The sequence below is a fragment of the Barbus barbus genome (assembly GCF_936440315.1).
Source record: "Barbus barbus genome assembly, chromosome: 29".
Lineage (NCBI taxonomy): Eukaryota > Metazoa > Chordata > Actinopteri > Cypriniformes > Cyprinidae > Barbus > Barbus barbus.
In genome coordinates this window covers 2,193,276-2,219,160 of record NC_136757.1, presented here as the reverse complement: position 1 = coordinate 2,219,160, position 25,885 = coordinate 2,193,276, and the positions used below count along the sequence as shown (strand labels likewise).

Genomic DNA, 25,885 nt, shown 5'->3' with positions numbered 1-25,885 from the left:
CATTTTTATAGCACTAACCGGATGGCGGCAGCGAACAGACCAGGGCTTCTGCAGGGCTGGAGCGCGGTGAAAGCGGCGTCTTAGCTGGCAGGAGGTCTCTTAGAATGCAGCTGCTGCCATTTTGTTTTGTACACTGTAATGGATTATAAAATAACTAACAAACTAGTACTGTAAGTATTAGTACTCAATTATTTATGTGGTGAAATGTTGTGTAATTAAACCGTATCCCTGTCTAGTTTGAACTTGCTGCTTGCTAGCAACTGCTTTCTTCATCGAAGCTTTGCTTTCAAATATTTCAATTCAGGTCAGTGTTGTGTCTAATTATTTACTTTTGTGGCAAGCAGCCATGAAATAAGTGGGATAATGTACATCAAGCCAGTTGCTATCGCAAAATAAAGATGTACATTATCCCTTACGTAATTGAATGAAATCTTAATTCAAGCGATGAAGGATTTTGACAGTAATCAGTGTTGAGCACTACTGTAAGGTTAACCCTGCCTGCTTTAAATGTTTCAAAATGATTTGAAAATGTTAGAAATTTAGAAAAGTAATCAAATGTAATGTTACATTACTTTAATAAAGTAATTGAAAAGTTGCACTACTTATTACATTTTAAACAGGGTAAGTAATCTGTAACTTATTACATTTCCAAAGTAACCTTTCCAACACTCGCCACAGCGCAGCGGCAGAAGTAATGATTATGAATGTGTCAGGGAAGAACAGTAAGGAGGCTGCATAAACATTTAAAAAATGTATTAATATACCAGTGCTTTCTTTGGTTTTAGATTAAGAGATGAAGTCAGTGAATCTGACTCGTCATCTCCGCAGTAGGGATGCGCCTGTATGCATGTTTCATACGGATTATCGGAGAATATTTGTTTTCCATTTGAATAGGTTCATTTAAAAGTAGACATTTCGCTCTTTATAGATTTTTATTTTTCATATCTATAAGGCAAATGTACACAGAGTTTCACAGTTTCATGCTCATGTTCACAGAGACTGAGATGGAAAGCGAATCCAGTTTGCTTTCATTATTTTACAAAAGAACCATGTTTTGTTGTTATTGTGAGTGCACACAAATAAACGTAGAGTCTTTACAGATTCAAAAGGTGTAATACTCTTATGTGTATGTGCAAAAGAGCAAGTGAGCGCACCGGTGCCTCCATCTGTCCTGCAGTGAGCGCTACTGTTCAGCTCCACATTCCGCACAGACACAATACCGCACATTTCTCTAGGTTAACATGAGATTGAGTGGCCGCTTAAAGTTGCTAATGCTTACATATTTCAGATAATAAGCCATATTTGAGGTCAATGGATGATAGGAGAGCGTTTGGATGTACTGTATTACCATAGATCAGCCTTTTACGATCTGTTCTTCACGTACTGCTTAACTTTGCCAGTGGATTTTTTTTTTTCTGTGACTAAGTGACTAATAAAATTCTGGTCGACCAAACCTCTTCTGATCGACTAACGGTTAGTAGACTATTAGGGGGCAGCCCTACTAATGTATAATAAATGTTTTGCAAGAGACTGTAAATGCCAGTGTTGGTGGAGTAACAAATGAAAAGCAACAATATTGCTAACTTGACTAAAAAAACTTCAGTAGTGTGAGAGTGCCTCTGCTGCTTTGAAAATAGTGTAGCTTTTTCAGTAACAAGCTATTTTTTTTACAACAATGGCCTCCCTTTCATATGTAATGTAGGAAATTCAGATTCATTCAAATGAATCCATTTAATCTTAAATGGTCCTCTCTTTCATTTGTAATCTTAGTATAAATTAGAATTTTATAAATATATATAAGTTAGCATACATATAAATCTGTGTAAAAAAATAGTACATGTAAAAATAATAAATTGGTGTGTCTTTGTAATGGAGTGTCTATGTAAGGTCTGTTTTGGGTTTTGGTTCTTGTTCATGTTTTCATGTGTTTTATTTTGAAGTTTGGTCATGGTTCCTGTTTTGTCATGCTTCCCTTGCCCTCATGTTTCATTGCTATTGGTTCCTTTGTTCTATGTGTCATGTTCTGATTGGTTGTCCTTGTCATGTGACCCTCATAGTTTTGTATAAGTTTGCTAGTTAGTGCAATTGTGCCTGGTCGTGTATTATCGTTGTAACCTGCTGTTGGTGAGTTTAGTTTGTTCATGCCACGTCAAGCCTGTTCATGTCAAGTCTGTCTCAAGTCAAGTCTGCATCTGTTTGGATCATGTTTGGATTATGTTTATTCACTTTGTAAATAAACTGCACTTGGGTTCATACTACACTCGCCTTCAGTGGACTCCCTCGTTACAGTCTATTTACACTAAGTGCAAATACCCCGCCTTGTTGGCAAAGGCTATTTACACTAACTCTGCCCACCAACGTGTGATTTAGTGCGTGGGTTAGTCAACACTAAAAAGAGACACTTATTTTGTATCAGTTTCAGTGGCGGAGATGTAAGGAGTGTGCTTTTTGATGCGATCGACCCGAGTTAGAAAGTTTTGCCAAACTTTTTTTTCTTCCTTTTCAAATCTCATATCGCATCGGAAAGGCATTTATTTACAATAAAAATTTAAGAAATAATCAAAAAGTTGAAAATGAAATTAAGGGTAGGGTAAGAGTAGGTGTAGGTTGGGCTTAAATGTCCCAATAAGATGGCATCCATTTAATAATTTGAAGTAAAATGATAATTTACACTCAATATATGAAGAAAATATGCTATTTGCACTTAGTGTAAATAGCATCTGTTGCTATTTACACTTAGTGCAAATAGCCGCTGCCTTAATGTAAATTCATCAGTCCAAAATGATGAATTTCATTCAAAAACCATCATTGTTTTTATCCCAGACAACTACAGCTATTATTAAATTATATCATCTGCTATATTGTAAACTATATAATCAACTTGTTATATTTTTAAGATGTTGCTTCCTTGAGTAGCTTCAATGTAGTTAGCTAATTTTTCTTAGTAACTGGTAGTTCTTCCCTGAAAGAAGGGAAAAAAATGCTGCACAGGTAGCTGACATTATGGAAACTCTATCCTTGAGTGATCTCTGAAGCTGTTTAACATAGTGTCAGTGCAGATGATGTTTGACAATCCACTCCAAGTGTTACCATACTCTCTAAACAGTGAGTTATCGGTTGTGCAGCAACTATAGGCAGCTTCTCCTTCTCTCCTATGAGGGGAACAAGGTTATGTTTATGTTGAAAGTTTAATCCCTTTCAAGTCACTTTGATGCTGTGTCAGTAGCTGGTGCTAAGGGAATAATATGCCTACCACACTGTGCTACACCCAACACGTGAAAGAGTGTGTTCTAGTCATCAGGGTAATTAGAATCACCAAGGAATTAACCCTGTGCCAAGGCTTGTTCTTTGGAAGGCTAACATTCTGCCCTGCAGATTTTTAGCTCAGAGTGTAATCAATTATATATGAACCATCCAAAGTCTTCCGGATTACTTGAAAACTTGAAGGCCTGGGAGGTGGAACCAGGGATTTGAGCTCCTTCGATGACACCGGCGATGGAGACCCAAGCAAACACCGAGCCTGGGCGACACAGAGGATCCCGTAGCAGCAAGCTCCCATGACCGAGGTGAAGACATGGTTCTGGAAGACCACGTTGGAGTGGAATCCTGAGGCGGCGGGTGGTCAATGACTGACCAAGGTGGATCTGGAGTGACGAGGGAGCCCGGTGGAGCCAGTGGGATGATGGGCCACAGTGGAGACGAGGGAGCTTGGAGCCAAGGTGGAGTCGATGGGTCGCAGGGTCGAGGAGGAGTCAAGCATCCAGTGGTTGGAGGCAGAGACAGGGGATCCTCATACCTGAGAGGAGCTTGAGACTGGAAGACCCGATACAAACCCAAATAGGTCATGGCAGGCTGAGGGGATGACAGGTGGCAGTGGAGACAAGGTTGAGTGCTTTTCTGGCATAGAAGGTGGAGGTAGATGGATGCTAGTCCAAAGAGGTGCCAGAGGGATAAGGAAGACTGGCGGAGCATGTAGAGTAACAGTCCATGGTGGAGATGACGGCTGATGAGGACGTGGCAGGTAAAAGAGGTGAAAGGATGGAGTCAAAGACAAAACTAGAATGGGAAGGTGAGGAGGGTGGGAGTTTGAGGGACTTAGGAGGGTCAGGGTTGGAGGGGCACATAGAAAACACAGAAGGTTTGGGGCTGAGCGGAACCAGCAGAGACACAGAATGTTTAGGACTGGACAGAACCAGCGGAGACACAGAAGGTTTAGGACTGGACAGAACCAGCGGAGACACAGAAGGTTTAGGGCTGGACAGAACCAGTGGAAACACAGAAGGTTTAGGGCTGGACGGAACCAGAGGAGAGACAGGAAACTGACTGGGAAACAGAAGATTCGGGGCTGGAGAGAAACAGTGAAGACAGAAGACAAGGGCTGGATGAAGCCAGTGAAGAAGACAGACTCCGTGTCTATGGTGGGCTGAGGCTTACAATGAGTGTTGCGCGGAGATGACGACTAGCTGGGTTCTGGGCCACGGCTGCCAGAAGTCTGCACGTTGGGGCTGGACACTGATGTAATCCTCGACATCTGCTTCGTCAACCGTGAATGCGGATCCTTTCATCCACAGTGTGAAGTTAATGTAGCTCCTTATACTCTAGCACAGATCTCTGTGGGGCATGACGAAGGAAATGTCGTTGTCCAGCCTTTGGGTGCCGTAGCGTCTTCTGTCCTTCATAGTCAGTTTAGGTTCGGTCTTCTGTCACAGCGTGTGTTGGAAGAGAGAGCATGACCAGAAGAGAGATAATCTCAAAACACTTTTAATAAACACAGCGAACACAGTATCACACAACCATAAAGTAACGAGACCGAACACAAACCAAAGATACAGAGTGCTAGAAATACACTGGGTAATCAACTCAAAACCAACACAGGTGTGCAAATTATCTAATTAAAAACAGGAACACAAGGTAAACTAGGTCATAGGACAAAAACAACTAAAACAGAACTAAACTGTGACAGACACACAATAGACAAGGCTTGCTTTTCCCTAGTCTGTGTCAAGGCAACAAATCCCATTTGTGAATTTCCTATTGGGCACTTGCAGTTCAGATGGCTGGGTGACAAGCACTTGCACCTATTGAGGAAAATGCTTCCTGCGCGAGAAGAGAACATGTTTCACCAGATTCAGTTGTCACAGGATAAAGGAGGACCCAAGGGCAAAGACAGGCAAATACAAATAGTTTATTAACAAAAAGGAAACTTAGGCAGTCTGCTGTTCTCTGGCTGTACTTATTCTGTACTGACAGTAGTCCAGGCAGGCGGAGTGAAACTAGATTCTTTTTGTGATTCTGGAGTCAGACCTTAGTTTCAGTAGTCATGTCAAAGCTTTGAAAATTGTTTTGTTGTAAGTGAACAACATATCAGTTACGTTTTCTCAGCTACACCGTTGAATGGCATGATTCTTTTACTTTGTGTTGATTTGTTTTGTGTGTGTAACTGGTGGTTTGAGTTATCCTGGGTTAGAAAGTGTTAATTTAAATTCTAAAAATATATATTTGGTAGATTAAAAATCTACCTGGCGTCTGAATTATAATATTGAAAGAAATAGGCTACGAATAAGGCTATGTCCAAATGACTGCATTGTATTTAATGTATATTCTTTTTTATTATTATTATTCTTAACTGTTTTATCTCATTTTAAATAATTTTTAAATAATTTTCAAATTTTTATTATTATTTTGTTGTGAATAATTTTATGATTATTTTAATAAATTTTTATTTAAAACTCTTTGAATTACCTTTGAGTATGAAATAAACTTGCCTTGCCCTGCCTAGGATGATTCCAAGGGTCCTGAATAGAGGGGGTCCAATGTTCACCTGAACATGATTTCCACCAAGCGGGGACACCCCCGGCCCCAAAATGTGATTTAGGGGGGCTATGCTGTACAGGGGGCCCAAAAACCATAACAGCGCCCCTACTCAAGACATCATAACAAATGAAGCCACTGTGCCATGATTTTATTGAGTAAACATTTCCTAAGAAGCCTGTTTTCATATCTGAAACCCAGAGGTGGAAAGAGTACAAACATATTTTACTCAAGTAAAAGTACCATTACCGTAATTACATTTTACTAAAGTACAAGTAAAATTACCAGTCTAAAAATCTACTCAAGTAAAAGTAAAAAGTAGCTCATTTAAAATGTACTCAGAGTAAAAATTACGGTCACACTTTAGAATAGCTAACACTTGTTAACTATTAACTACAACTTTTCCCTCAATAAATTCTTAATTTGCTGCTTACGGTAGTTGTTAAATTTAGGTATTGGGTAGGATTAGGGATGTAGAATAAGGCATTAATATGTGCTTAATTAGCACTACTACATGGCTAATATTCTAGTAATATGCATGCTAATAAGCAACTAATAGATGTAACCATAAAATAAAGTGTTACCAAAATTACTTAGTTACTTTTTAACAGTGGGAGGGACGCAAAAATGGGATGGAACTGAGCTTGACACCACTGGGATAGGCCTATAAATCTCAAATTAGTTGATTTTAATTAAAGGAATCAGTTATTTAGAATGATAAGACATTTGGGTTGTTACCAGGCAAATGAAAGCAGTATTAACAAAATTCATCTTTGAAATGCTATAGAAACACAGAAGCTTCATCTGAAGTGGCATTTAGACGTATTTAGACACTGTTTAATGCAGGACATGAATGCATTTAACTTGCAATTACAAATGCAGAAATAATGTTGTGATATATAAGACATAAAATGTAGAATACTCATTTGAAATTATATTTAAAAAAATTTAAATATACTTTAAATGTGAAATTAAAACCGCCAGTAAGTGTCATCAAGTCACTGTTAATAAGTGAGTCATTGCGATTGAACCGAATCATTTAAACAGTTGATTCATTCAGGAACTAAACACCATCATGTTGCTCAGAGATACAAAACAGTGCTGTGGCTGCGTTTGGAATTATTTTTGTTGTCGAAATAGAGCAAAAACAGGCAATACGGTGTCTAAAACGCAAGTCTCTTAATTAACTTCTTGTTTACTGAACTGTTATAAAAAATAAAAAAAATCTATTTGTAATCATGCTGATTTTTGGAGAAAAACGGCACTCTTTGTGTGATATTGATTTACTATATGAAATTATATAAATATACAAATTGGCTTGAATTATGCTCATGTTAGCCTTCACCGAGTCACTCCTGGAAAGAGTTCTCATAGTGTCAGTATGTAATAAAACATTGATATGACTGACATAAAACTGAACTTTTTCTTTAAATATTAGCTTGTCTGTTAACGTTTTTAGTAGTAGTAGTAGTAGTAATAGTATTGTAGCTAGACAAACTATATGTTAGACAAACTATTGGTAGCTTCCCCAACACTGGCTACAAAACTAACTGCTGTTTTGAGTAATTTGTGTCACAAGGACACTACAATAAGTGTTACCCAAATGTAAACCTAGATTTAGCTTCTAGAATGCAAATATTATTAGCTTAATATCCATTGTATAACAGCTTGTAATAATGAATATTGTGTGTTGTGTGTGTTGTAAGAGACTTCCTGACTGGAGAGGATAAGGAGGTGGTGTTCAGTGCTGATCATTTTCCTCTGTGGTACAAAAGGGCTGCTGAGCAGGTGCCTGGAACCTTTATCTACTCCCTTCCTTTTGGCACAGGTGATTATACACACACACACACACACACACACACACACACAAAACAGCCAGTTTCATTTCAGCAGTAATCTATTCACCATGATTGAACCAGGCACAATGCATCGAGTCATTTATTTGTCTACACTCAATGTGAACCTGATGTGACACAATCACAAGATATTTACCACGATACGACACAGTCACAAGATATTTTATGTTTAAAGGAATAGTTTACCCAAAAATCAAAGTCGTTATTCACTCAATCTCATTTTGTACCCCACTATTGCTGGTGTATTCTGGTTAAAAATAACACAGATTTACATGGAAAGGATGGAAACATGCAGTCTTTTTTTCAGTAATTGTCTTTGGATGATGAGCTAAAAGCATGTACTTCAAAGACAGTAGAAACCGGATAAGAAATCATGTTCTCGAAACTCTTTAGGATAATGTAACTGTTTTGAATAAGAGACTAGTTCAGACCCATGTGTAAAAAACATTTAATACAGAACAGAAAATCCAAAGACAGAGATTTCAGGCTTCATGTGAATCATATTCTAAGAGACAAGGAAAATGAGACAGGACAGTTGTCAAAACATAAAAACATGAATTCACAGTCAACTACACATCGAGTTCAGGTACGGTGAATGCTCTTCAGGTCTTTATTTATTTATAAGTCAATATTATTTGTATAACACTTTTAACAATGCAAATTGTAAGCATAAGCAGGGGATGAGAGGAGCTTTTCTCAGTATGTCACAGTGAAGGTACCATTACACTAGACTTTTTAAGCATGCAGACTTACTTTGGACCCTAGGTAAGTAGCATGCCCTAGACCAGGGTTCTATAACTCATATATACTCAGGAATACTAGCCAGGTCTCCATGTATTTACTGACTGAAAGTCCTACCATTGATAATTGTTTGTTGTGGTGCACATAGCAATAGACTACGTGTTTTGAGGGAGTTGTAAGTGAACACCCTGAGAAGGCCCAGAGCTGGGCAGCAATCATTCTGGATCTGTGCATTCATTTACTGAAGTTGCTTTATTGCAGAATTTGTAGACTTTTACACATTTCTAAATCACAATGCTTTTTGGGGCAGGTGATATTTTAAAGTGTTAAGTTCACCCAAAAATTTAAATTAGCCCATTCTTTATGCAGCCTCAAGGCATCATAGATGTATATGACTTTCTTCTTTTAGATTAATCCAATTGGAGTTATATTAAAAATTGTCCGTGGGCGGTGTGTCACGGGAACAAAGAGACGGATTCAGTTGCGGATGCTAAACAAACAGTTTATTTAGATGTGTCACACACAGAAAGGAGTCCACGGCAGCGAAACTCCCAGACGGCAGATCTCCGTAGCGCAGGGATGCAGCGGACGGCACCAAGGAGTAGAACACAGGAAATCCAGAGAGTCGGTGAAGAATCCCGAAACCGGAGCCAGCGGAGCACACAGGAACGTGAGGACAAACACCAAGGATCTGACAACACAAGGCGAGGTTAGCACAGCTGATATAGAGCCGCAAACGAGCCACACCTGGATGATAGCTCGTTACGGTAATCAGGCACGCTCATACACACACACGCACACAACCGTACAAAGCCCGGATGAGACCGTGATCCCATGAACCGTGACAGTACCCCTCCTCCTAAGAGCGCCTCCTGGCGTTCTCTGCCGATCTTACCTGTTGATTGTAATCATCAATCAGTGAGTGATCCAATATGTCCCTGGCAGGAACCCAACTTCTCTCCTCCGGACCGTAACCCTCCCAGTCCACCAAGTACTGGAATCCGCGTCCCCTTCGTCTCGAGTCCAGAATACGATTAACCGAATAGGTGGGTTCCCCATCTACGAGACGCGGCGGTGGGGGAACCGGAGTGGGCGGATTAAGTAGTGAATGAAACACAGGTTTGATTTTGGAAACATGGAACACGGGATGAATTCTCCGGTACGCCGGAGGAAGTTTAAGGCGGACTGCCACTGGGTTAAGGATCTTAGTGACAGCAAAAGGGCCAATAAATTTGGGAGCAAGCTTATTACACACGGGGCGGAGAGGAATGTTCTTAGTAGAAAGCCACACTTTTTGACCAACGACGTAGACGGGAGGCCTCGACCGGTGGCGATCGGCCTTGGCCTTGGTGCGAGCTCCCACCCAGAGAAGAGCCTCACGGGCTCTTTTCCAGGTGCGATGACAGCTCTGGATGAAGGCGTGAGCCGAAGGGACAGCGACTTCAGATTCCAGACTGGGAAAAATAGGTGGCTGGTAACCTAAGCTACACTTGAACGGTGAAAGGCCCGTAGACGACACTGGTAACGAGTTATGAGCGTACTCAACCCACGAGAGTTGCTGGCTCCAGGAAGTGGGATTCTGTGTGACTAAACACCGCAATACCCTCTCGAGATCCTGGTTAGCCCGCTCCGTCTGACCGTTGGTCTGAGGGTGAAAACCCGAAGACAGACTAACACTCGCCCCCAGCAGATGACAAAACTCTCTCCAAAATTTGGATACAAACTGGGGCCCTCTGTCAGAGACCACGTCTACCGGGAGGCCATGAACACGAAAGACGTGATCTATGACGGTCACCGCTGTCTCCTTGGCAGAGGGTAATTTGGGCAAGGGGATGAAATGAGCCGCCTTCGAGAACCGGTCAACTACGGTCAAAACAACCGTATTGCCCTGGGAGGGCGGGAGGGCAGTAACGAAATCGAGTGCGATGTGTGACCAGGGTCTCGAAGGGACGAACAGCGGTTGGAGTAGCCCCTCTGGTGGGCGATTGGAAGTCTTACCCCGAGCACAGACTGAGCAGGCCAAAACAAAATCTCGGATGTCGCGGGCCATGGCAGGCCACCAGAACCGCTGCTTAACAAGAAAATTGGTGCGACCAATTCCTGGATGGCAAGCCACATTAGAGCAATGACCCCACCTGATAACGTCGGACCGAACTCTCTCCGGCACAAACAACCGGCTCGTTGGGCAACCGGGAGGAGGCGTTACCCCTTCTAAGGCTTTCCGAACCTTCGACTCGATCTCCCAAGTGAGTGTGGAGATAATAAGTCTCTCAGGTATAACACACTCGGGAGAGGACGGGCGTTCCGAATGATCAAAAATGCGTGACAGCGCGTCGGGTTTGGTGTTCTTAGACCCGGTCGATACGAAAGGTTGAACTCGAAACGACCAAAAAATAATGCCCAACGAGCCTGCCTGGAGTTGAGGCGTTTGGCGGTTCTGATATACTCAAGGTTCTTATGATCGGTCCAGACGATAAAAGGGACCCCCGACCCTTCTAACCAGTGACGCCACTCCTCCAAAGCCAGCTTAACCGCCAGCAACTCTCTGTTACCAATGTCGTAATTACATTCGGCGGAGGATAATCGATGAGAGAAAAACGCGCAGGGATGAACCTTGTCGTCCGAGGCAGCACGCTGAGATAACACCGCACCTACCCCCACCTCCGACGCGTCGACCTCCACCACGAATTGACGTGTGGGATCAGGGGCAACGAGGATGGGAGCCGAAACGAAGCGGCTCTTGAGGTTGGAGAATGCGGCCTCCGCCGCACTCGACCACCTGAACGTCACCCTGGTGGAGGTCAAGGCAGTCAGAGGAGCGGCTAGTTGGCTGAAATTGCGAATAAAACGCCGGTAGAAATTGGCGAACCCCAGAAACCTCTGCAGGGCCTTACGGGAATCAGGGGTTGGCCAATCCACCACAGCCTTAACCTTATCGGGATCCATGCGTATCCCCTCGGACGAGATGATGTAACCCAAAAACGGAACTGACTGTGCATGAAACGCGCACTTCTCCGCCTTGACAAAAAGCCCATTCTCGAGCAGCCTTTGGAGCACCCGCCTGACGTGCTGAACATGTTCCTGGAGAGAAGAAGAAAAAATCAATATGTCATCCAGGTAGACATATATGAACTGATCGACCATGTCTCTCAGCACGTCATTGACGAGTGCCTGGAAGACCGCGGGGGAGTTGGATAGCCCAAAAGGCATAACCAGATATTCAAAATGCCCCCTGGGGGTATTAAAAGCGGTCTTCCATTATCTCCTTCTCTTATACGGACCAAATGATAAGCATTACGCAGATCCAATTTGGTAAAGTAGGAGGCTCCCTGCAACCGCTCGAAAGCTGAAGACATCAACGGCAAAGGATAGGTATTCTTTACCGTGATGTTGTTCAAGCCTCGATAGTCAATGCACGGTCGCAAGGAGCCATCCTTCTTCGCGACGAAAAAAAATCCTGCCCCAGCTGGAGAAGAAGAAGGACGAATGAACTTGGCTGCCAGAGAATCAGAAATATATTTCTCCATGGCCCCCCTTTCAGGAACCGAAAGTGAGTATAATCTGCCCTTAGGCGGAGACGTACCTGGAACTAGGTCTATCGCACAGTCATAGGGACGGTGAGAAGGAAGAGAAGCAGCCCTGGACTTACTGAACACCTCCTTCAGGGCGTGGTACTCTGCGGGCACGTTTGACAGGTTCACCGCCTCATCCTGCAACAGAGAACAAGACACAGAGGAACAGGCAGACACTAGACAAGACGCATAACATGACTCGCTCCAAGCAGACACAGAATTCTGGCCCCAATCGATCCGGGGGTTGTGTTTAGCGAGCCAAGGATGGCCCAACACGACGGGTGCTAAAGGAGAGTCAGTGAGAAAAAATATAATCCTTTCGGTATGATTGCCAGAGGTGATGAGAGTAATGGGATTAGTGGAGTGAGTAACAGGAGGCAGTGATTGTCCGTTGAGTGCCCTAACAAAAATCCTGTGGTCGAGAGTGACGAGGGGAATGTGCAGCTGTTTGGCAAAAGAAAAATCCAAAAAATTACCTTCAGCTCCAGAGTCCAATAAAGCCGTGCACTCCTGACTACTGGCCGCCCACTGCAATCTAACCGGGAGGAGAGTATTAGCCGAGGTCTTGTTCAGAGAGATACCACCCGACAGCAACCTCAGATCTGCGGTCGGGCTTGCCCTTTTACGGGACACTCGGCTAGGAAGTGTCCAGCAGTTCCGCAATATAAACATAGACCCCGCCTTCTCCGGCGCTCTCTCTCCTCCCGGGAAAGCCGAGCTCTCCCCACCTGCATGGGTTCGTCTCCTGACGGATGACTGATCGCATCATCGGTGTTGGTAAGAGAATACTCAGAAGATGTGAAATCCCGAGAATGACGACTTCGCTGACCCCTCTGCTGGAGGCGTGAGTCTACACGCAGTGCCAGGTCTATGAGTCCGTCCAAATCCGGAGGTAAATCTAACATGAATATTTCTCTTTGGATGCGATCAGCCAACCCATGCAGAAACATGTCCCACTGCGCTCTCTCGTTCCATCTGCTCTCTGCTGCTAGAGTCCGAAACTCGATGGAATAGCAGGAGACGGTCCCCTCTCCTTGCTGGAGGTCAGCTAATTTCCTAGCTGCCTCACGGCCTGTCGCGGCGCGATCGAAGACCCGTCTCATCTCCTCCTTGAGGTCGTTGAAGGAAGAGCAGCAGAGATGTTGATTTTCCCACACCGCCGTTCCCCACAACGCTGCTTTACCAGTCAGCAACGTTAACACCAGAGCCACCCTGGCCTCCTCAGTGGCAAATCTCAAAGGCTGGAGGGAAAAAAACATAGAGCATTTGGTCAAAAAGGCTCTGCAGAGACCTGGTTCTCCTCCGTACATCTCTGGTGTGGGCAGTCTGGGCTCGTGCTGATAAACGTTGCCTGTTGGAATCAGGGGAACGATCGGTGGGGGTGGCGTAGCGGGTGCTCTTAGATGTTGTACTTGGGAGGTGAGCTCGGACACCTGCGCTACGAGTGCTTGCACGGCACGTCCGGTTGCCAGCATCTGTTCGTCCTGTCGGTTCATCCGAGCGTTGCTGGAGTCGAGGAACCCCTGCAGGGTTGAGGCATCTGCTGAATCCATGAAGGTAGGGTCAGATCCTTCTGTCACGGGAACAAAGAGACGGATTCAGTTGCGGATGCTAAACAAACAGTTTATTTAGATGTGTCACACACAGAAAGGAGTCCACGGCAGCGAAACTCCCAGACGGCAGATCTCCGTAGCGCAGGGATGCAGCAGACGGCACCAAGGAGTAGAACACAGGAAATCCAGAGAGTCGGTGAAGAATCCCGAAACCGGAGCCAGCGGAGCACACAGGAACGTGAGGACAAACACCAAGGATCTGACAACACAAGGCGAGGTTAGCACAGCTGATATAGAGCCGCAAACGAGCCACACCTGGATGATAGCTCGTTACGGTAATCAGGCACGCTCATACACACACACGCACACAACCGTACAAAGCCCGGATGAGACCGTGATCCCATGAACCGTGACACGGTGTTTCTGTTCAACAGTCCAAAATAAATCCACTAAAGCGTATCCATCCATAACAAATCGTGCCTCACACATTTCCGGAGGGTGAATAAATACCTCGTTTAGTGAATCGATGGGGTTTTGTAAGAATAACTATCCATATTTATTTCAATTAGAACCACAAAACGAGGATTTGCAAAGAAAAATGTTGGAGGATTTCGATATAGGCCAAGAGGAGACTGGTTTTCCTTTGCTAAAGTAAGGAGACTTTGCTTTCTTTGTTCCTGTAAACAAACTCGGACACAAGCATATCTCACAGGCACATGCCCGACGCATACGTTCTACATCATTTCATTTCTCGTATGACAGTCAGTAGAAGTGAGAAAAAAAAAGTATTATAACATTCTAAATATGGATATTTTTCTTACAAAAACGCATCGATTCGTTACTGGAGACATTTATTCACCCCCGGAGCCTTGTGATGCACTTTTTTAGTATGGATGGATGCACTTTATTGGACTTTTTTTTTTGACTATTGAACATAAATACCTGCCCACTGCCATTATAAAGTTTGGAAGAGCTAGGACAATTTTTTATATTACCCCGATTGGATTTGTCTGAAAGAAGAATGTCATATACACCTAGGATGCTTTGAGGGTGGGTAAATCCTGGGCTCATTTTAATTTTTGGGGGAACTATCCCTTTAAGAATGTGATGTCTTAAAGAATAATAGTTTTCTACCCCTGTGTAGATTTGATTAACTTGCTTACCACATAACTAGCCTAAATGGCTGCATCACATTTTTAATTTTTCTCACTGAAATAAATATTATTTCATGGCTAGATCTTTTTAGATAGATGGAGGTCTATCTAAAAAGATCTATCCATGAAATATCCCTCAAAACAAGCTCACTGTGCTGCAGAATTATTGGAGTAATGATGCATGACATTGTTTTCTTTTAGAATGATTTGTTAGGAATAAACAATGGATTATTTACCATTCATCTTAACTGAACACTGTGAAAATGCAGTGAAATGACAGAATATTCATGGATGCTAATTACTAGCATTAAAGCATTTTTTACTGTAGTAGTTCTGCAGTTTATCAAAATGAAACGACAATCATATCCACCTTTTTTCCCAAATGAGTCTACTGACTTTTAAATTATGGATAACATTTCTGATTTGAGGAAAAAAAGACTGCAACAAATAATTATGTCAAATAATAATGTTGCAAATAATCCGTATCCATTTGACTGAATGAACTGTACATTTTCTGTCAGGAAAATAATCTAGTGCTTGGTATTTTAATTTGATTTTGGTATCACAATCTTTTCAGTTTGGTGTGTTCTGTCTCCTCCTTATTTTCTTTTTCGCTTTTTTGTGGAAAAGACAACACATACTACACTCTTGTGGTAGCAATATGAAAAATTCACTGGAATGAAGGTCTTGTTTTCCCAAATTCTCGTTCATTTCCTTATGTTTTCACATGGACGCTTTAAAACGTAATGTTTTTGCCTTTTTCACTTCTAATCCCTATCAGCAGTGTTTTTTCGAATGCTTCTAAAGCAGGGAACAATATGTTAACTGTCAAAGTGACAAGGCATTTTCAAAAGATCCATTAGTGTTCCAGATAACAATTTCAATTCATGCTGCATACACACATGATATTACTGCAATAATTAACAGTAGTTGGTTGATGTGGTTAATGTTAAAATGTGGGAAAATTAAATCAGAGCTTTAAATCAGTAGAACACAAAAAACACACAGTTCCACATTAAAACAGAAAGTGCTGGCCTGGTCTTCTCTATACTAGTTGTTTTGAATGAACTGTATCACTGTGTTTCAGGCTCTGAGAATAAGAGTGTGGTTTTGGCCAGCAGCGCCATTCATTTGTTGGATGAGAGAGAGTCGCCCATCGCTGCAGGTACATTTACATTTATTCATTTAGCTGACGCTTTTATCCAAAGCGACTTACAATTGCTATATATGTCAGAGGTTGCACGCCTCTGGAGCAACTAGGGGTTAAGTGTCTTGCTCAGGGACACATTGGTGTCTCGCAGTGGATTCGAACCCGGGTCTCTCACACCAAAGGCATGTGTCTTATCCACTGCGCCACCACCACCCATTTGTATAATGACATGGGTATGACAGAGGTATTACGATATGAAGGTGGTTTATGAGGACACTGCCTATGTCCCCGTAAGGTACCGCACTCGCCCTTTAACCTTGCATGAATATCACAGTTTATTTTACAAAATCTTGTGTTTTGGTTGTTGTTTCTGTACACTGGAGATGTTTATGCTTGAGAGGGATTGTGAGATGGAGAACTAAAGACATAATCCATGTGAGCAAAAAGACATATGCTAGACAAACAGTAGGAATGGATGAAAGGAAATAGAATAACAGAGAGAAAATTAGAAAGTGTCTGCTTGAACATAAGCCTGGAGGGGCTCGCACTCACACACACACACTCTCTCACACACACACACACGTTGGTTTTTGTGGTTTATGGGGACTCTCCATAGGCGTAATGGTTTTTATACTGAACAAACTGTGTGTGCTATTGCCCTACACCAACCCTACACCTAAACTTAGCCCTCACAGGAGACTTTGTGCATTTTTAGATTTTCAAAAAAACACCATTTAGTATGTTTTTTAAGCCTTTTGAATTACGGGGACATAGGCAGTGTCCTCATAAACCACCTTCATATTGTAATACCTCTGTCATACCCATGTCATTATACAAATTTGTGTCCTCGTAAACCACATAAACATGCACACACACACACACAATCTCACACTCACACACACACACACACATACGCTCATGCACAAATGATTCATGTTATAACTGACAGAGAAATGAAGTAGAACAGACAGATTTTCACCCTCTACTGCGTATGATTCATTGTTTTGTGGAGCAGACATACACACAACTAAAATCAAGTTCTATACAGTATTTCATGTTGTTTATTTTATACATTTTAAATTTGATGTATCTTTTACATTTTTCATTTTTATTAACATATATTTAACAATATTTTTTAATACAAACACATACACATATACCACATATATGACAAATTGAGCTTTCTGGCCCAATGAGTGTTGGTTGATCTGATTTGAAAATTATAATTATATATATTTTTTAAATAGTGTTCATACACTGCTTCAGATGTGATACCGCTCAGTTTCACAAGTGCATTGCAGCACACACTAATGCAGCCTGACATGCTGACAGAACTCTCTTGTGTAACCGGGGCATGTGTGTCCTTGATGTGCTTTAAAGGCCAGTTTACAGGATTTCTTCCTATAATCACAAATTGAATTTATTTCAAATGCTCTTCTAGTGTGACCGATGTATTTTTAATAGTATGAATATTCAGTGTACTTTCTAAAACTCTTTTATCTTAAAGACTGGTTGATGATCATAAAAAAAAGAAAAAAGACTGAACACAGTCATTTAAAATAATTTGAGGTTTTTATAGCATGCATAGCATGTTGTACATCACAGGACATGTAAACTTTACCAATTACTTAGTTGTGTGCTCTGATGTTACATAACATACATAGATCATTTCTGACAGATCAACCCTTCATATGCACGTTTACATAATCTCGTATACTCCATCATAAGACATCTGTATCACTATTTCCTTCTGGTCATCTCATTTCTCAAGAGCGCCGAATCTCTTAATCCATTGTTTGTATCAAACAGATTCTGTATATTCACATGGATGCTTATATAATAGTGCACACTGATAAAAGGATCTGTCTACATGACCTAATTATGGGGTGATAGAAATCGTTCTTTCATCATAATTGATCATATTTTATGATCTTAAATTATGCAATAGACTGTAAATTAAATTCAAAAAGGTATAGTCTGTCAGTATGTAAATATTGCTTGTTACCGGCTGTGTGTAAATTCTGTTTGATTGTGTAATTTCTGTGTCACGAGTGGAAGCGCAATAATTGTATTAGCATCAGACATTCACACAACCCCCCCCCCCCCCCCCCCCCCCCCCGTTTAACAAGGTGGAACAGGATAGATTAAAACACATACGTATGATATGTTCACATAAATCTTTGCCCTATCTAAAGCTCGATGGGAATTGATGGTGCTTTATCCATAGCACTGCAATAGTGGAAACAGCAGTAGGGGACTCTACCCTCAGTTTTTAATCTTATCATTTTAAAAGTTACAATAGATACCAGAGACTGTACAAGGGAGCAGAGACAGACCACATTTAGAAAAATGAATAGGCAAAATTGCACTGCTCAATATGTTCAATTGAATTAAGGGTACACCTGAAACATGAAAGCTCGTCACGCTGCACACAATTTGCAGGACTAATCAGGAACTTTGTGCCTCAACCACACAATCATTCTCCTCCCCATTTTTCCAATGATTTCACAAAGATTTGCACAGTACTGAAAAAAAATAAATAAAATAATGTAAAAATAACTGAACAATATGGATGAAATAGTGTGACAATTAAGTTTGAAATCTGTAGTAGGCCATAAACTGTGAGCTGACTACAATTTGGCGGCATTGTGTTGGACAATTAAAGGGATGAGCTATTGATATTGATTAATGAGCTTTTAATAAAACTTGGCTGCTTATGCAGTAGGAAGGCGTTGTTTTTTGTTTATTTGTTATTTTTGCTACATGAATAGAGAAAACAGAGAAATATGGCGTTCCTTTTCGGCAAAAAGGAAGGGATACTTCAGCACCCATAATGCACTAGGTGCAGATAACATGGAGAAAAGGTACACATTGCTAATTTACATATACTAATACAAAACTGGTTGAAAATCTATGAACTTGTCCTATAAAACAGAATGACTGTTTGTTTTGACTGGCAAATAGCCCACTGCCTTTTTGCCAAAATAATTGGCTGTTGTTTTAGTCTAGACCAGTGGTCGGCAACAGGCGGCCCGTGGGTCAAAACTGGCCTGCCAGCAATTATATCTGGCCCGCGCCCGCAGCCAGATTATTCTGATATTGGATGGTTCTGAAATAAATCTGTCATGACAGCAACAGTTACTCACAATCAGAGTATGTGAACGAAGTGCGGAGCGGCCGAGGAGCGGATTTTTTAAAAGTCGGAGTGTCGTGGTTTTCACTCGCTCCAAGAACACTTTGAGTACAATTCATGCCAAGGGCCCGTAATATAACTGCATATTTAGCAAGAATTCACATGTTACTATTTACAGTAGCTAGCTTGATAGAGAAGGATCACTCAAATCAGAAAGAATGTTACTATATGATGACGGCAATGGACATGAGCGGTAAGTTATAGTTCTCAAGGAATTTGTTCGCTCCTTCTAGTCTAGATACTGAATATTTTCAGCTAAAAGCATGATTTAAACAAGTACTACAACACTTGTTCACACGCAATCGCTCTCTCAATATTCAAACAAATGTAATCTTACAGTGCTACTTCATCTGTATCCGATTTCGAATGAGCAGAAATCTGTAAGAAATGCATCGATCCGTAGGTAAAATAACTGATGAAAATGTAGTTATTTTCATCATAATCAAAATTTGCACCACAAAAAGAAGCTATTATAATGCTGACAACCATGTTATTAGTCATGTGGACATGGTAGGAAAAAGGTTTGCACACTAGTATTCCAATAAGTCACTTTGAAACTCTCCCGTTATTTTATTTTTTTATATATGTGATGAACAGAACTGTGATATTTCAAACTTACTGAAATACTTTAGACGCAGAGCGGTCTTTCTGATATCAATGAGTGCAGAGTGGGAAATGGTGAACCCGGCCCGCAGTGATTATTAAATGCTCGGAGCGCGGAGGGGAAATTGTTGACGCTCCACTCCGCTCATATACTCTGCCGGACACTGCCACACAAAATTGGCTTTTTATTTATGAGTGTCCTCCTACAGGATTTAACACAGAGTAACAGCTCACTACGAGTTACAAAAGACACTGTAACAGTCAGTCACAGGCAATTCTAGTTGCATTTTTCATCAATTAATTTCATAAATTATCCTTTGACTATGTTCTGGCCTGCCATCTAGTGACGAAAGTTTTTTTTTTGGCCCGATGCCAAACTTACCCCTGGTCTAGACCATGCATGTGCATTTGTTTGACCAGCCTGAACAATAAACATTTTTCTAGCCTAATTTAAGCTATAATAATAATAATAATAGTTTTGGAGTTGTACATCTTTCCCGTTTCTGGAGCTGTATCTGAATAATTAGAAAATAGCTGCCCTAGGGGCATTGCCAATATGGCTGCCAAGTACACTGACTTGCCTTGAAAGTAACTTAGTATGTGGAGAATCTGGAGTGTAACCCTGATGTTTATTTGTGCTTCATGTGCATCATGTGATGCTGATCTTCAGGTCACTCCAGAGGTTCCTTGTCCTTCTCTCTTTCAATGTTTTTTCGCTCCTCTCCTGAACCCGCCTCTTTCGCTTTCTTCTTCAGCTCCCTTTGATACTTGGCATTAATTGCTGCATACGCACATCCGTAGACAGCTGCTGCCAACATCATCAAACACACAATTCCACAAACCACTCCTGTGATGACCACTGTGGCTATGGCACGTCTGTAGTTCACAGGCCGGGATCTCTGCTTGGCCTCACACTCAGGGAGTATCGTTTCTCCTGGGGGGCTGAAATCACTCCCGGATGGTGCTCTGGGGCTTGGATGGAGCTGTCCGCTGAGTATGCGATGCTTGTTGTCCAGGTAGTGGATGTTGGCGAACAGGTAGCTGTAGCTGGTGATCATGCAGGAGTGGAAAAGCTCGTAGGGAATGTGCCGGAGGTCCCGCTCCAGCATGAGATGAGGCTGGACACATGTGACGCTGTCAACCACTCCACCTAAGAACAAGAGAAAATGATGAAGCTGAAATGGCTAACAGATGGAGGTCGTCTTCACTATATGGCTTTCACATTGTTTATCATCGTTCTAAAGACCGCTTTTAACCCTGAGCAGAGGCACATTTTACACTTGTAATGAAATGCCAGTTTAAGAATACCCAGGATTAATTGTTAATACCATGGGAAAATTATGAGTAGTGTAAAACGTGAAATAAATATGATCCTCAATTTAGTTTACCCCGGGTTTAGAATGACGCAGGGTTAACAAGTGTAAAAAGCCTTTATGGAAAGCTCAGAGCTGGTAAACAGATAATTGCTTTTTCTATCTCTTCGGGGAGCAAGCCATGAACTGTCAAAACTGAGAAAAACAGTGTAGGTTGCTTTAGCAGATTTTTTTGTGTCATAAGATTATATTGACGGTAGGTGAAAGTCATGGAAATAAATTTGACCATCTCAGTCATGAGGCAATATTCTGATTGTGTGATTTTTTTTTTTTTTTTTTTTTTTTGTCAGAATCTGTGCATTAAATATATTAAGAATAAACATATGGAGCTCTGCTTATTCCACATATATATTATTTTAATGAACGAAGATCAAAATATTTGTATGTCATTTGTGTGATTAGTATTCTTCCCTGGCAAGGGGGGTTGAAAATAAACCATATTCAGCAAAAAAAAAAAGAATAAATAAAATAAACAGCGGGTCACCCCGTGCTCCAGCATTTCAAATAACCTCACAGCAGCAGTTCAAAAGAGACATGCAAGACTGATGCAAAAACATGTTCCACGATCTGCCGACTGGAGGGAAAATCCATAGAGCTCTAACAGGTGTGGCCCAAATCTGGAGTCTGCTCCCAGTTGGCAGCTGCTTTAAAACTGTTTGTCAGCTGGTCAGCCAATCCAATCGTGAGATACACGATTAACTCATTCACACCTACCTAGAAAAGAATGGCACTGGTAGAGTGCAAGACTGGACACTCGTACTAAACTTTTTGCTTTGGTAGTCATATATAATAATAATAACAATATATACATACATATAATTCAGCAGAATTGTCATAATTATGAAATTTACTTACCTCAATTCTTAATTTGTAAGATATTTTTTTAGCTATGTATTATTGATTTAATTGATCGATTGATTGATTGATTGATTGATTAAACACTTTATTGTGGATTCAACCATTTTGTTACCTTTGAAGGCAAATGTCTCCAACCATAGTTTGAATCCTATCAGATGACAGTCACATCTCCAAGGATTACCCTTCAGCTGCAGAACTTTAAGATTCCCAAGAGCCTCCAGGTGTATACGGTCCAGCTTAGTTAGCCGATTGTAGTGGAGTGACAGATGGGTCAGAAAGTGGAAACTATCAGCAAGAGCTCCAGGTAGACCACCTATGGTGTTAAAGGACAAATCCAATATGGTTAGATTTCTTATTGAAACCAGAAGGCGTCGATCAACTTCCCGAATAGAGTTATTGGCCAGGCTGAGGACCTTTAAGCTTCTAAGTCCCAAAAGGGCACTAGGGGAAAGCGTTGTGATTGAATTGTTTGCTAGGTCCAGAATTTGAAGTTGTGGTGTCTCTCGAAAGGACATGGAGCCCAGGCCTCGCAGATGGTTATTTTGAAGATACAGCTCCAGGGTGTCTTGATGAAGTTTATGTGGAATATCATATAATCCTCGTCCTCGGCAGTCCACCACTTTGGCATGAGTGTCACACGAGCACTCCTTGGGGCAAGAGGAGACAGTCTGGAATATTAACAGGCTGGATAATGCAAAGACCACACCTGGTGAAGAGGTAGAAAAATGGAGTAAATTACCATTGGATTCATTTGGCCTTGATTTCAGCCTTTTCTGCTTCTTGGACAAACTACATTAATAATGATGACACAGTCATCAGACATGAACCAGTCACTTACAATTCAGATGAAAACACATAAAGTGACCCAACGGTGTCTGCTACCTGTTGTTTTTTATAAAGCGGGTAACCTTAATCGTAATGTGTAGTCCCATTTATAGCTCTAGTAATCCTGATTTGGTAATCTATTTAAAGTGGGACATATAGTACATTCAACTTAATCCACATGCATACACTCATGTAAAGCATAATATACAACAAATCTTAACTGCTTTCAGTGTTTTATCATTGCAAAATGTATGATTATGGGAAACCTATGAATACGTGTATATATTACTGTATATGACACATTTCTTTAAATAGTTGACCAAATTTAAAGTTTTTAAAACATTTTGTTAATAAAATCCAAGTTTAATACTCCTCCACCATTCAAGTTTTATGAGAAATAAAGTTTAAAGGACACTTTAAATGTATTTATTGGGGAGGAAGATCTGACAGAAAAGGATAAATTGTTCCAAAACCTTGCTACCAGTATCAAAATGGCGTTATCACCTCTCAATAGCTGTAGGACATTTTCATCCATTCTGCCGTTAATGTCCCTTAAACAAACTAAAAGAGAAGTCTACAAATTTATACAAGGACGATTAGGCTGTATATCATTTCCACAATGTTGTAAAACCTTGTGATGCTCAAAAATGGATTGAAGAGGGAGCAAATGTGAATGAAATAAAATTGTAAAGCCTTGTTTATACTTTTGCCAGGCTTCGCAGCGTGAGCCTCTGCTGACTGCGCGTGCACCTCCCCAAAGAGACGAGGTGTTTATAATTGTCACGCTCGCCATTGTACTATTCTTTGAAACAACAGGGGGAAACTTGGAGTAATTGCCCTCTGAAACTCAGGGAACAGCGGTGAGAAAAAATAACGGTAACACTTTCTTTTAGGGTCTCGTAACTAGTTGCTTATTAGCATGCATATTACTAGAATATTAGCCATTTATTAGTAGTAATTAAGCACATACTAATGCCTTATTTTACATGACCTTATTCTACATCCCTAATCCTACCCAAAACCTAAACTTAATAACTACCTTACTAACTATTAATAAGCAGCAAATTATTAGGAATTTATTGAGGAAAACGTCGTAGTTAATAGTGAATAAGTGTTCCCTTGTCAGGGTTCTGTCACTTCGGTCTAGTTTATTCATGGTTTTGTGACGGAGCCCTGACACTCCTTCTTGTCTTGTTTTTTGGTGAGCGCGTGGCTTCGAGTGTGCTCGAGCTGCGCGCTCTCTTGTCTGCGTGCTCTGTTTCATGTTGGGGCGTGGTGTTCGGATCCCGGCACTCCTGTCTTGTTCAGACTCTGTTCTGGTTTCGTGTCGGGGTTCGGACACTCACACTCCAGGTTTGTTCTTGCTGGGGAGCGTGCGATTTCGAGTTTGCTCGGGTCGTGCGCTCCTCTGTCCTCTGTCTCTGTGTGTGTGTGTTTTGTTCGGCACGCGGTTCGGTTTCGGCCGCGTGCTTTTTCTTGTTTTGTTTTGATCTGTGCTTTCATGTTTGTCATGTTTTGTGAACATGCAGCTTATGAGTCTCCTCGTTAGCTGCGTGTTCGTGTCCTGTCTTGCACATGGCTAGTGATTTGTTTTGCTGGCCATGTGCTTGTGTTTTTGTTTTGTGTGAGCACATGGCTTGTCTTGTTTGGTTCTATGTGCCATGTGCTCATGTCAATTGTCTTGACCCCACCCACCTTGTTTCCTAATTATTGGTTAAACTTCCCCACCTGTGTTTACCTTATTACCCTCCTCATTGGCTCCCTTTATAATCTCCTTGTGTTTGCAGTCCCGTGCTGGTTCGTCGTCGACCCTACCCTCATGAAGTCCTGTCCTGTCCTGCCTTGCCTTGCCTTGCCTAGTCTTGCCCTGCCTTGCCAGTGTGTTTTCCCCTACGGGGTAGTTTTTGTTTGTTTGTTTATTTTATTTTATAATTAATAAAGCCCGATTTTCCTCCTGCATTTGAGTCCTCGCTCTCTCCCTGCACCCAACCCTGACAGAACGAACCAGCCAGATGAGGACTCAGCGGAGGAAGGGCTTGCGCCATCCACCACCCTCCACTCTCTCCAGCCCCCTCTACCAACGCATCCTCCAGTTCAAGGCCCTGAGCTCCCTCCGTCAACAGGGCACTGATGTCAGGAGGTTCGCTCTGGAGTTCAGTGGTGCTGCAGAGGGGTTGGGGTTCAATGATCCGGCCCTCAAGGATCTTTTCAACAGTGCCCTTGACGAGCCCCTCAACTGGTGGAGGATGAGGGGGCTGGACCACCTGACTTTTTGGGAATGGGTGGAGTTCCTGGCCCGTTCCCAAGCTAAGGAGGCTGGTGTACCTCAGGTGGTGGTCAACGAAGCTGCAGCTTCCCCAGTGGCGGCTGATGAAGCTGCAGCGTCCCCAGGGGCGACCGACGGAGCTGCAGCGCCCCCAGCGGCGGCTGATGAAGCTGCAGAGCCCCCAGCATCGCCCGACGGCGATGCAGCAGTTCCCCACTCTCAGAGACGGAGGAGGAGGAGGAGGAACAGGAGGAAGGCTTCTTCCACCCTTCAAGGCCTGGAGGCCGTTCCAGAGCCCTCTGCTGGCCAGGAGGCCATCTCTGAGTCACCCAAGCTGCTTGCCCTGCCGGCCCCGCCCAAGCTGCTTGCCCTGCCGGCCCCGCCCAAGCTGCTTGCCCTGCCGGCCCCGCCCAAGCTGCTTGCCCTGCCGGCTCCACCCAAGCTGCTTGCCCTACCGGCTCCACACAAGCTCCTTGCCCTACCGGCCTCCAAACCCAGGCTGCTTGCCCTGCCGGCCCCGCCCGAGCTGCTTGCCCTGCCGGCCCCGCCCGAGCTGCTTGCCCTGCCGGCCCCACCCGAGCGGCTTGCCCTGATGCCGGCGCCGCCCGAGCTCCTTGCCCTGCCGGCGCCGCCCAAGCTCCTTGCCCTGCAGTCTCTGCCCAGACTCAAGCCCCTTGCCCTGCCGGCCCCGCCCAAGCTTCTTGCCCTGCCGGCCCCACCAGAACTTCTTGCCCTGCCGGCCCCACCCGAGCGGCTTGCCCTGATGCCAGCGCCGCCCGAGCTCCTTGCCCTGCCGGCGCCGCCCAAGCTCCTTTCCCTGCAGTCTCTGCCCAGACTCAAGCCCCTTGCCCTGCCGGTGCCGCCCAAGCCCCTTGCCCTGCAGTCTCTGCCCAGACTCAAGCTCCTTGCCCTGCCGGCTCCGCTCAACCT

At 42.7% G+C, this 25,885-nt stretch overlaps 2 protein-coding genes across 2 annotated transcripts in view; one reads left to right on the top strand and one right to left on the bottom strand.

Annotated features, from left to right (window-relative positions):
- LOC306849926 (voltage-dependent calcium channel subunit alpha-2/delta-3-like) overlaps positions 1–25,885 on the top strand; it is a gene marked incomplete at both ends in the record, with an annotated part of 224,934 nt that overhangs the window by 172,097 nt on the left and 26,952 nt on the right. The window contains 2 exons of the mRNA XM_079385309.1: positions 7,518–7,639; positions 15,775–15,852. Of these exons, the coding sequence (XP_079241435.1) occupies positions 7,518–7,639; positions 15,775–15,852 (200 nt within the window). The remainder of the gene's footprint in view (positions 1–7,517; positions 7,640–15,774; positions 15,853–25,885) is intronic.
- Positions 20,305–23,224, bottom strand: LOC306849851 (leucine-rich repeat and transmembrane domain-containing protein 1-like; the record flags this gene model as incomplete). Its single annotated transcript, XM_079385208.1, has 3 exons — positions 20,305–20,783; positions 21,977–22,570; positions 23,194–23,224. The coding sequence occupies 3 exons, from the start codon at positions 23,222–23,224 to the stop codon at positions 20,305–20,307; spliced, it is 1,104 nt and encodes a 367-aa protein (XP_079241334.1).